The sequence below is a fragment of the Arachis stenosperma genome, chromosome 9, assembly GCF_014773155.1.
Source record: "Arachis stenosperma cultivar V10309 chromosome 9, arast.V10309.gnm1.PFL2, whole genome shotgun sequence".
NCBI lineage: Eukaryota > Viridiplantae > Streptophyta > Magnoliopsida > Fabales > Fabaceae > Arachis > Arachis stenosperma.
The window spans coordinates 10,366,735-10,380,119 of NC_080385.1; the positions used below are offsets into that span (position 1 = coordinate 10,366,735).

General features: G+C 33.0%; 1 protein-coding gene across 1 annotated transcript; it reads right to left on the reverse strand.

Annotated features, from left to right (window-relative positions):
- Nucleotides 1–10: 10 nt before the first annotated feature.
- On the reverse strand, nt 11–1,216 carry LOC130949036 (uncharacterized). Its single transcript, XM_057877871.1, has 2 exons — nt 1,081–1,216; nt 11–993 (listed from the first exon to the last, which is right to left on the reverse strand). Exons 1-2 carry the CDS (start codon nt 1,214–1,216, stop codon nt 11–13), a joined length of 1,119 nt encoding a protein of 372 aa, XP_057733854.1.
- Nucleotides 1,217–13,385: the final 12,169 nt, after the last annotated feature.

The window sequence follows — 13,385 nt, forward strand, 5'->3', positions numbered from 1 at the left end:
GTAATCTTATTCAGTTGCCGATAATCGACACACAAGTGCATGCTCCCGTCCTTCTTCTTTGCCAGTAACACTGGCGCTCCCACGGAGAAACAATTGGTCGAATAAAATGCTTACCCAATAGATCTTTTAGCTGAGCTTTCAGTTTAGCTATTTCTAAAGGTGACATCCTGTAAGGAGTAATCGAAATCGCACCGGCTCCAGGCACCAACTCAATCGCGAATTCAACCTCCCGGTCAGGTGGAAATTCATTAATATCATCCAGAAACATGTCTGGAAATTCACATACAACCGGAATCTGTTCTAAACTCTGATCATCACCTGATACTCCCGCAGTTAATAACATAATACCCTGACATTCAGTTCCAGAACAATTTACTATCATAGAGTTTAAATAGTAACTATTCACCACAACTGGCGCTTCCGACCCTTCTGGCATTAACTGTACTGACTTCTTAGAACAATCAAGCAAAACATGATTCTTGGATAACCAATCCAATCCTAAAATGAGATCAAGACCAGTCATCAGCAAACAAATCAAATCATGCACAAATTCATGTTGTTGTACTCGAAATGGAACTTGTGGACATCCTAATCTAGTCACCATAGCTTCATGAGTAGCATTATGCACTTTCAAATTATAACCTAAAACCACCATTCTCAATCCTAGTTCATTAGCCATTTCAAATGCAATAAATAAATGTGTTGCTCTTGAATCAAATAAAGCATTTAAGATTTTACCAGCAATTTCACAGTTACCTCTAATCAGTGTCTCAGATCCCTCAGCACCTGTTGCAGAAGTTGTGTACACTCTTCCTGGCCGCTGTGTCCTACCAATCTCATACTTTTTCTTCTTCGGACAATTACTGGCCAAGTGGTCGGGGTGTCCACAAAAATAGCATACTCCAAGTTCTGATCTGCACGGAACTCCAGAATGATACTTCCCGCACCTTTGACAGTTCAAATCCTGTTGTGGCTGCTTTCCAAACCTTTTTCCTTGATTAACATTAGTATTCAATCTTTTATAATTGCCCTTACCTTGATTCTACTGCGGAACAAAGCCACCACGCTTGAAGTTCCTACCTCTCAGAGCAAAGTTTCTCCCCGGAGTTCTTTGAAAAGGCACCCTCAAACTTCCTTTCTCTGCTGTCGCCTTTCTCACACATTCCTCAGCCACGCTACTCTTATTCACCAATTCAGAGAACACTCTGATCTCCATTGGGGCAACGAAGCTCAGAATATCGATTCAAAGACCTCCATCATATTTAATACATTTCCACTCAGCAAAATCTTCAGGCGCATCTTGACAGATATGAGAAAAGCGACATAACTCCTCAAACCTGCTAGTATACTCAGTAACAATCATCTGGCCTTGCTTTAATTGCATCAATTCAAGTTCCTTGGTATTTCTGCTTGAATTAGGAAAGTATTTCTTATAGAATTCTGTTCGGAAGACCTCCCAAGGAATCGCAGCACCATCTGGCTGCCGAATACGTCGTGTTCCCTGCCACCAACACTGAGCCTTGCCTTGTAGCTGATAAGTTTCAAACTCAACCCATTGCTCCTCAGGAACCTGTTGATCCTACAGTGCCCGTTCCATAGCCTGAATCTAATTGTCTGCATCAGTGGGATTTGAGGTTCCCCTGAAGGTCGGAGGGTGAACTTTCAGAAATGTTGGAAGTGTCATAGGACCGTCCTCATCATTATTATTCCCATGATTACCCTGGTTTATTTGATTACCCAGTACCTCGGTTGTCCCCTGCATAGCTGCAACCATATTTCCTAGGGAAGCCATAAAGTTTATTGGGTCATTCTCTGCAAAGCCAGGATTAACAATGTCTATCCTACCTCTACCTCGCCCGCGACGGCGTCTGCGAGTCGACATCTGGTCCCTATACAAATCAAACAAGTGATATTAAGTTGATCAGTCTCAATATTGCAGGTTTAATGCTTTAAGTTCCAAATGCATGCTCACAAATGTTTATGCCATGTATATCAGTTAGATATTCTAATAGCACATAGACACATATACAGAGAATGCACAGAAGCATAATGAGTCCGTGTTTCAGGCTCTATAGGAACAAACTGCTCTGAAACATAATGTAACACCCTACCACACAGAGCTTTACGCTTAAGCCGTAAAATAGAGGTGATGTTGTATTACGACCTCTAAAATAAAAAGTGTACGTATAATAGCAGAAAGAATATAATAAACTAGGAGCCTTGAAGAATAGAAGAAATAAAAATCAAAAAATAAAAAATGCAACGTTCAGAAAACGAGTTAACTTGCGTACTAAGAAAACTATAGCTATCGGTTATAAGATAACAAAAGTAAGAATAGAGGGCTAAAGATACAAAATAATAAGCTCCTAAGTCAGCCCGCGAAGTCAAAGCTGACCGGAGAATATATACACATATAAATACATATCCAAAACCCAAATTTACTTAAACGAAACCCTGTCTCTCCATAAGCCTCTAAGAGGGTCAAAAGGATCGAGTCATGCGGAGAGGAAACTAAGTACGTATATATATACATAATTGTACAACAAAATAACCCGATAACCACTTCACTTAAGAAGTCCAGACGCCTAACGAGGTGCCTCTCGATCTGCATCTGAAAAACAACATAGTATAGGGTGAGAACTAGAGGTTCTCAGTATGGTGAAGGTGCCACACATATAAGATATAAGGACCTGAAAATGCCAGAGGCAATCCTAGAACGCCGACACTCAGATTATTAAGCTTAAAGTATTAAAAAGAAACCATAAAAGGGTGGTTTTCTAAGAGTATCTAGGTCTAACTTAACTTAATCTTAAATCTAAGTCCCACTACCTTTTCTCCATACCTCCATCTCCGTCAACAAATCACAGACAAATAAGCAGATAAAAGCAAGCATAAGAAAGTTACAAGTACTGCAGGTAGCAAATATACATTTAACATAGTAAATGCAATTAGGCACTCCCAGTTAATGCACAAACAAGTAAATCAAGTAATATGCACATGATGCATACCTGTCCTATAGCTGATGAGTCTCATCTGTCGGTTATCAAGCCAACTCGACAAGTCCGGTTTGCTAAACCTTTGGACTGTCTCCCAACGCACATCCCCATGAGTCTATATATATATCAAATCGCTCAATGGGGGTACCATTCCCGGGAATTTATAAGTGCCCAGTTACCCTTACGTCGTAGGGTCAACACATTATCGAGTTTTCGACCTGGTACACATGGTGGCAAGCCACGATACTTTACCCAGGGAATCTCGTATCTCAGATCATTTGATTATTCAAGCCAAGTATCATGCATGATCATCCGTAACATTTCATAATCAATTCATCACTTTTCAACTTTACTTCACCTCCAAGTTATCCCCATTTCCTAACTTCATCTGATTATCAGGTTTAATACTATTATTTATTACTAAAGGAATGAAAATAGAGGTTTAGAAATTTGAAATAGGGTTTAAAACTCAGAAAACCATATTTGCTGAAACAAGGGCCACGCATATGCGTGACTGACGCGTATACATGGAAGTGTAAAAAGGCAGCTCGCGCGCGCATCCCTTTGTCGTGCGTACGCATAGGTGAGTACAGCATGTCACGCGTACGCGTGGACATGCATGTTGGTCCATTACGCGTACGCATAGGGCTACTCGCGTACGCACAGGTAAAAATTCCATGCCACGCATATGCGTGGGCGTGCGTTTTCCCAAAAACCTGATTAGGCAAAAAGCTTCAGATTTACATAATTTTTAACCAAACTTTCGACGCACATAACTTAATCATTTTAAATCATTTTTTATCCATTTTTCGAACGGCATAAACTTTCACAAACCCAATTTTCATTTAAAGCAAGTTGGAAACAAATTGAGGGTCTGGAAGCCAAGTTATAGCTCGCTAAAATTTGGCCCAAAACCAAAATTTTTTACAAACTTTCAAAACCTCATTTTCAATCAAAACAAATCCCATGCCATTGATCACCAAACGTGCACTTTCTAACACATTATGTCGTTCTTCATTAACACATCAACCACCTTAAAAAATCATGCCTCATACCAACAATAATTGCGCATACACTTCTCAAATCCAACAACCAACACCATAGCTTACAAGTTCTAAATTTATATACTTATGTCCTCAAATGATTAATCAATAACTCACTAAACCATCAACAACCAGCAGCACCAACCAAACATAATTATTAGCAAAACACTAAACAATATATATACACATACATTCTAACCTATCTTATGGTCATCTAGTCTAAGTTTTCACAGAACATTATGTATTAAATACAAGAAATCTAAACTATACCTTGGCCGATTTTCTGCGTATTGTCCAAGGCAACTTACTAAAATAAACACAGCCCCCAAAAGTTCAATAAAACAGCTTCCTCCAAGTTCTAATATCCACAATTTCAAGCTCCAATTATTTATTCACAACCTAATACACATTCATAACACATACACCCAATTTAATACCCACAGCACAAATTCAGAATATTTAGATAGAATTATAATATCCTCACCTTACCCAAGCTTTATATAAGCAAGAGAGAACGTTTTTTTCAAGCTAATTGGATTCTAAAACATCAAAAACAAGGAAATTCAACACCTCCACAAGATTTTTTCAAAAATTGGGGAAGAAGAGGCTGAGAGTGAATAAGAAAATTACCTATAAAATTGTTCCGGTAGAATCGTAAAGCTTGACGTGGTGGTCGCGTGACCGCAAACGGTGCGGTGATCGGAGCTCGAACGGAAGAGATACAGTGTTTGGAAGTTGGAATAAGGGTTTCGTTCCCTTTCTTCTCCTCGCTGTGTTCAGCGCTGCCTCTATTGCATTTGGAGAAGAAATGAGCTTTGGCTCATTTAAATGTTGGGTCAGTTTGGCCCACAGGCTTGGTTTGGTTTCGGTTCAACCGTTTCGGCCCGTTCGATCCAATCTTCGGCCGAATTCTTTGAAATTAGTGTCAAAATTCTCGTTTTGATAAGCTCTATCCTAATTTAATATAATATTCACATTTTTTAATTTTTTTATTAAAAATTAATTTATTGACTAATTATTTACTAATTTAACAGGTTTTACACTACTAATTACCGTCATAAAATTTTCGCTGGTAATTTTTACCGTCAGATTTTTCCTCAAATAAATTTGACAGTAATATATTATTAATTAATAATTAAATTAATAACTACTAACAGATTTAACCGACGCTAAATCCGACGGTAAACTTAAATTTTAAATTTTTTAAAAAATTTGTTTAAAAATTCAATATGTAATTTTAATATTTAAATTCAATAATTTTTAAACTAATAAGTCAGAAAATACAATACTAATTAACTCATAAAATAATTAACTAAAATAATAATAAACTTAGAAAATGAATAACAATAAGCCAATAATTAACTCAGAAAATAATAAACTCAAATAACACCATAACAGAAATAAGAACAATGTAATTGGGGATCTTACACTTATAAATTCATTCGGATGAGCAACACCAGGTCATATTGCTCCTTAGCTTCTGTGTCGCTAATGTTCTCACTTGAACTGATATCAAACTGCATAATTATCACATAATTTGAAACAAAATTATAAAGAGAGAATTAAAAATCAGAATAATAAACACAAAATTTAAAACACAAAATCATCAAAACATATAAAATTCAAAATCAAAATCATAAACAAAAATTTAAACGCGTAATCGTTAAAATAGAATTAAAAAACCTAAATCAAAACAGAATTAACAAACCTAAATCAAAATAGAATTATTAAAACAAAATTAAAAAAGCTGAATTGAAAATCAAAATAATAAACAGAATTTGAAACACAAAGTCATCAAAAAAATTTCAAACACAGAATTATCAAAATATAATTAAAAAAACTCTAAATCAAAATAAAATTAAAAAAAAAATTCTAAATAAAAAAAATTTAAAAAATCATAAATCAAAATAGAATTAAAAATCAGAATAATAAACACAGAATTTGAGACACAAAATTTGCAAACCAAACAAAAATTAAAATTCAACGGCAAATTTTATTAGGATTACTTAATAGCCGCCTTAGCCTAATATAGAGGATAGAGGGATGACAATAACAGATCTCTTTTCTTTCCCTAACGCTTTAATTGCTTTGTCCTTGCTAAGAGAAGATGAAGACGAATCACAATCCGTATTGTTCTCCAAAGAAAGATCGTCGAACTCCTTAGTTAGATTAAATATATATTTCTACTTTATCTACTATCTCATTTAATAATTAAAACCATGATTGATTTTCCATTTAGTTAGCGTGTTACTAAAAAGGGCGGAGGAAAATCAGTACCAAATGCTTGGCAATAATTGGTAGAGCTTATTTATGATTTCGTGCCGAACCTGGTAAACGAACAAATAGGTGGTCTTTCCAAAAATGTGAAACAAAAATTTTTCTCTTGCATCTCGGTCACTTTTACTTTTTCTTTATTTTGTAATCTCCAGGTATGCTACCTTATAGTTTAACAGTTACAAGTCATTTTCTCATTACTTTGGGTCTCTCATTTTCATTTTTATTGGCATTACTCTAGTGAGATTTCAAAGAAATGGGCTTCATTTTTTAAGCTTCTCATTTCCCGCAGGAGTCCCACTTTCGTTGGCACTTTTTTTAGTACTCCTTGAGCTAATCTCTCATAATTTTTGTGGATTAAGCCCGGGAATACGTTTATTTGCTAATATGATGGCCAGTCATAGTTCAGCAAAAATTTTAAGTGGGTCTGCTTGGACTATGCTATGTATGAATGATTTTTTCTATTATCAAAACAAAATTTAAAATCAGAATTATAAATAAAAGTTCAAACACAAAATCATTAAAAACAAAATAAAAAATTCTAAAACATATTAGAAAAACCAAAATCAAAATAGAATTAAAATAACCTTAAATCGGATACCGTCTGGTGTGTGATGCTGCTGTCTGTGGAGAACGATGGTGACTGTTAGTGCGTGGAGGACAACAGCAATTGCTAATACGTGGTGCCATGGAGGAGGACAGAGAGAGAAGCACTTCGAGGATGGAGAGGCAAAGGAAAGGGTTATGCTGCCGCAGGACGCAAGTCAGGGTGTTGTGGGGCGGTGTCGACGGCGAAGAAGAGGGAGGAGCTTCGTCGCTATGAGCGGTTGAGAGAGTGAGAGAAGACTCAGCACTGGAAGAGTGGGAGTGGTGGTGTTTCGATACTATGAAGAGTGAGACTAAAGAGGAGATCTTTTGGATGTTGTTGTTGGCGCCGGCACTGACAGGGGGGCTGTTAAAGGTGGTTTAAGGGAGAGAGATGCAGAGAGAGAAAGAAGAGGTTTAGAGGGAGAGAGTGTGGATGGGTCTTTTAAAATGAGGAGAGAGAGGGCACATGATTCCAATTTAGGGTAAAATTACTGTCGAATTTACCGGCGGATAAATACGACGGTAATGCATTGCATGTGACCAAAACGCCGCGTTCCATTAATTGAGCTCTACCGGCGTTCGATAGTAATGATCATGCCAATGAATCTTTTTTTTAATCCAAACATTTTTATCATCTGACTTATCTTGTTGTTCTATATTAGATTGGACAGTATTTGAAATACTAAGTTGATTGCCAATGAGTTAAAGCTCAAATGGCATAGTCTCCCCATACTCATCTAAGAGGTTGCAGGTTCGAGTCTCCCTATCTTTGGTAAAACAAAAGTTGATTTTCTTTTTCCGACTTTATCTTCTCATTATCAATATCTGGTTTAGCTACTTCTAGACATTATGATCTGTATCTACCTGATTAACTTTTTAAATTTTGTTTCTGAGCTTACCATTACGGCGACCTTATCAAAAAAGACATTTCTGCAGGCAATAATCTTAGAAAAACTTACCTCTTTTATACGCCATAATCTATAACCTTTTCACCCTTCATGCATATCTTTCTAATCTTCTTATATTTAAAGCTTATGAGAATGATTTTGTTACATACGAAACAGAATAATACAAAAATAAATTCTAATGCGTTTTTCTCTTATTAAGAGATGAATTATTTGATAAATTATTTTGCAATTTTTGTAAATAAATAAAAAATATATATGTTTCCTTATTTAGCGTCCATGTGTATCTACAATCCAGAGAATAGAGAAATAAATTTAAAAGAATTTCCAAGTAACAAAAGAAAAAAGATACACATTTATTAAAATACTATTTATACATAAATATTACCAAATTTGAAAAATGCATTAGATGTTAACTTTATTAAGTACTAAATCCACGCATTAAAAGGGTGTCTATATATATATATATATATATATATTATTGTTGAGTGAAAGAGCATTTTCGTATGGTTAGGAATTTCACACAAAATAATTTCGTTAGTAATATAGTTACCAACCAACTAATAATACTCAAATCAAATTTTAAAAGTTTTGGTTGTCACAAGTACAAACCCCAATGAAAATTAATCGAAGTATTTAAACATCGGGTCGTCTCACAAGGAATTGCAATGAAGTGATCAATTATTGGCTATAAAGAACAAAGGGGTTTGATTTGTAATTGGCAAGAAAATTAAATAATAAGAAAGTAAATGACAAGAACTAATAAAATAAAGGACAAGAACTCTTGGCTAAGACTTGGAAATTGATATCACCATCCTTGTCTACAAACCATGTATTGACAATTATGAGGAACCAAGCTCATTAAGTCTACTTCTATACTTGAAGAATGTCAAATGGCTTGATCAACATCAATCCATAAGTCCTAACCTAGCTACTAATTGACTTAGTAGTAGGCTAGTGTCATTGGTTATCAAATTGACCACACAGGGTTCTCAAATCACCAATTCAATGAGACCTAATGACTCAAGGTCACTCAATTCCCTTAGCCTAGGCCAAGAGTAAAGAAAACTACTCAAAAACTAGTGAAAATATTTCATCAAACACATAGAGTGCAGTAAAAGTAAACATCATAAATTGCAAGAATTAACAAAATCCATAACTAACATAAGCAAGAAATCAACCATAGTAATGAAGATAAACATAAAAGAAGACATGGAAACATTTAACAAACATATCAAGGTATCGAATGGAATTAAAGCGAATTAAATTTAACAATTTTAAGGTCTAAAAAACATGTTTCACTTTTAAGCACAAATTAGGGAGAGTTTACAAAATTATGCTCTTTTAGTGAATAAATGTGAGATAAGTTGATAAAATTCCCTAAATTTAACACAAGATAAACCACCAAATTGGAGCTTATCAGTGAGTCGTGTTTTATACTCAAGAGTGAGTGAAAACAATCAACAATGCCGCCAAAAAGAGAGATTGATCATCGCATTTATGAAGTCCACTCTATTCGCCGTAAGAGAATCCATCGGGTATATGCATATTTCTTTGATTTTATTACAATATTCTGATTGATATATATAGAAAATCAAATAAGTTATATGAAAATATAAAAAATTAATTATCAGTTAACTATCATTAAGAATATATATTCGATGTTCATAGGAAAAAATGGCTATATATTATTGTAAAAAAGTTTAATTATACCATCATAATAGATTTACTTATTCTATTATTGAATACTTGATAATTCTAAAAGTTAATTATTTTGTAAAAAATATGTAAAATAACATATATTTATATGTATGATATTATTGATTAAGGTTTTTTTGGCTGATTTTAATTTTGTGCTCATTGAATATTGTTTTATAGAAAAATAGTATGTGTGACTGATTAGAGACTTTTTCACCTTTTTAAGAATGATGAATATGGATATAGTTTGGATTCTTTATTTTAATTTATTATGTTAATATATTATTCTTCATCGTTATGGTGTATGCTATTGTTATCTATTGGTTTATTATGATCAAATGCTAATCAAAATCTTTGAATATGGGAATGTCATATACACGGTAAGCCACAATACATGCCCATATGGTTAGTGCTTATGATTATTATTAATGCTCTTTTCTTCTATTTTATTATATCTATATTGTTATTGTTTATTGCTTTTGAATTTTGATGACTCACATTATCAAATGGATATTTCAATTATGTATGTGGTGAAATATAAATAGGATAGGATGGAAGGACATATCAAACACTTGGGAGACTCAGGGGAGCCTCCATCATATGCGTGATTATGTTAATGACTTTGATGCCAGATATGGTGAAAAGAGAATCCAGTATGTATCAAATATATTTCAATCTACTGTGATTTAAGAAACGTTAATTGAGTAATTATATAATAATTTCTTATTATTATTTTTACGTGAAAATATATCTTCAAGTGAGTAGTCATATTTAATTAAAAAACTTTGAATGAGTTTTTGTGTTCTTGAAGAATAAAGTCAAGAATTCGTGAGAATCTCAAGAAGAGGAACAAGCATCACACCACTCCTTTACAGGCATCGTCACGTCCTTTTATTGCAAATCCATCTCCTCTTTTTTCTGAGTCAGAAGAGGAGTCATCATAAGAGGAGGAGGACGAAGACGAGAATGAGGAAGAGAAGAAGAAGAGAAAGAAGAAAAAGCTAAGGATGATAAAGAGGACTCTGATTATGATGTGAATGCAAAAGTCCCCCCTGGTGTTAGACGACCAGTTGCAAGGTACTCCCTTCATTCCATCGAGTTTTTATCTATATCATTATTTAACAACACTATTCACCAGTAAAAGGATATTATGAAATCCTAAATGGAATGAATCCACATTCAATTTTGTTTTCAAATAATATATAGCATAAGTTTTGATATTTTGAGAATTTTATTTCTGCAAATTGATCATAATAAGTAAATCATATCTATAAGTCTAAAAGTTTACAAGGTATAATTTGTAGTTATTTATACGCTTGTGTTAATAACAAAGCAATATCTATGACTAGTCAAAGATCTTTAATTTTTAATTTCTATTGGTAGAAGTTTGATTAATTTAAAATTCTTAGAGGTAGTAATGACTTCAACTGAAATTTGATTTAATTTAACATTGTTTTTCTTGAATCAAAATTGTAGAATTAAGTATTTTGAGCATTTTTTTTAATTTGTAAAATAGTTAAATTTTCAAAAATTTTGTGAAGATATCTGCATATTGTTCTTGAGTCAGACAATATGTAGCAATAACAAAATAAATGCTCCATCAAAGTTTGTGTACTCTTAATGAAACTAAACTATGTTGCTTCATTGAAAAATCATTAAAATTATACAAAACATGTATTTAATTTTCCATGATTAGTGTTGATAAGTATAACTAATAATTATTTCTTGGAAACAAAAATGTGAAGAACTTGCAAGAATGTGAAGGAACAAGAGTCACGTACCTTCAAGTGTTGATAATCGTATACATGTGTCTTCTGAAGAAGAAGATTCTGGGAAAGAAGATTGTAATATCAATATTGCCCCTACTCCTCTTCGGACCTCGAATCATAGACCATCACATGATGATGGCAAGCAAGACGATGCTCAACCAGATCCTGAAGTGCATATTCTCGCCAATCCTCAAATTGTCCCTTTTTCTGATCCAATTTAAGAAGGAGGAGGAGATGTTAGTGTGGATTTGATGCATGCTTTGAATAATAATTACCAATTCAAACTTATATTATTGGTGATGTTTATTACTTTGTTTTGTTTGATGGGAATAAATTATAATAGTTGTCGAATGATTTAGTAGTTCTTGGTATGAAATGAATAGTTAAACATTTTATTCCATGTTTTGGACATGGATTGGAGATGATTATAATAAATTGTTCGTATCTCTAATGAATTTCCTAGCATATTTAATTTTTGTGCATTACCAATGTTTTGCTTGGTGATTCTTAGATGGAAAAGAAAAAACAAAATATAGAATTTGTGTACTTTAATGTTTCTGAGTGATACTTGTTAGAAAAACAAAGTAACAAGACATAATAATCATAGACAAATTAAAAATGCATGCCAAGGCCATTGTAACAGAATTACATATACTGTCATTTTATCTTATCTTTTTTTTTTTAATAGCTTGATTGAGTGTCCGGAGAACAAAAAGTTGTGTATAGTTGGTGTCCACATCTATGTCTATGTCTATGTCTATTATAAATATGAATACCGTGACAAATATTTACTATTTATTTAGTGGGATACAAAATTTGAAAGAACATTATATGAAATACATGTATCTAATGTATTATCAGAGATTAAACATGAGACATAAAGTTTTATTATAATTTTGTTGCTTTAACCTAGTTGGATTAGTCTAGTAGTTAGCTCACTACTCCGGTTAAGTTAGAGTCGGGGGATGAAATACTGCTTTATGCATGCAGCAACGTATTGGCTAGCGACAAATCCTTAAATAGATTTTTGATCTGCAACAGATTAATGCTTAGTCTGCTGGGTTAGGAGATGCCGTGGAAAGCCAAAAAATAATTTTGTTGCTTCGAAATAAAATAAGTAACAAAAGCTAAACTCATAGTATCACATCACATGACATAATACTTTACAGACTCTATCACTCTTATATCAAAACGGAGACAAAGTATTCATCAATACTTTCACTCTCACATAACACTCACCAATAAACCAAAACTTATCACCTCTCTAACAAGACAAAACTCACGGATCAAAAATGCTCAACTCATCAACAACAAGTCTTTAACAGATATAGATGCAAGATATACAAATAAAATTAATTTAAACATTATATACCTCTTTCAAGATCCAACTGTGCTTAAAACAAATTTACCATTCATAATATACAGTATAGTTTTGGTTAACTATTTTAAGGCTTCTTCAATGAAATGTCATGAAAGATATCTAGTAATATATATATTAAATTAGAAACTAGTTAATAACGTACACTACTAGCATATAAATAAAAAAAATCCTCTGCTACAATAATCATGCCATGAATATTTGACTACAAAAGTGATACTATATTTTCAAGAGTAATGATCAAATTCCTGACCACATAATTAATAAAAGATGTGAATTATTAACATGCTAAAAAAGACCTTATCTACGATTATACTAATCAGCAGGGGAAAATAAATCATCAATGCTAGAAGTTGTGCAAGATTCTACTTTGGTTTGAGTTGGGGAAAAATTGAAAGGCTTAACTTTGGTTTGAGTTGAGGATATTTCCTGAAGAAAGAAGAGGGTGTTTTTTTATTTTTTATTTTTTATTAATTTGATTTAACTATGATTAATCATATATAGTTTATAATATATATGTATTGATATTTATACAAAAATTATATTTAATATATTTTTAAAATACATTAAATTTTATTTTTCTTTTAGAATTATTTAATATACGTAAGGTTTTTCTTCTCTTGTTTTTCTATTATTTTTATCATCTGACTTATCTTGTTGTTCTATATTAGATTGGACAGTATTTGAAATACTAAGTTGATTTTCTTTTTCCGATTTTATCTTCTCATTGCAAT

Bases quoted from the DNA above. Each gene is read 5' to 3' on its own strand.
- LOC130949036 (XM_057877871.1), bottom strand. From the start codon at position 1,216: ATGGAGATCAGAGTGTTCTCTGAATTGGTGAATAAGAGTAGCGTGGCT. The intron at 994-1,080 runs GTAGGAACTTCA...ATGTTAATCAAG, and splicing joins GAGAAACTTTGCTCTGAGAG to GAAAAAGGTTTGGAAAGCAG.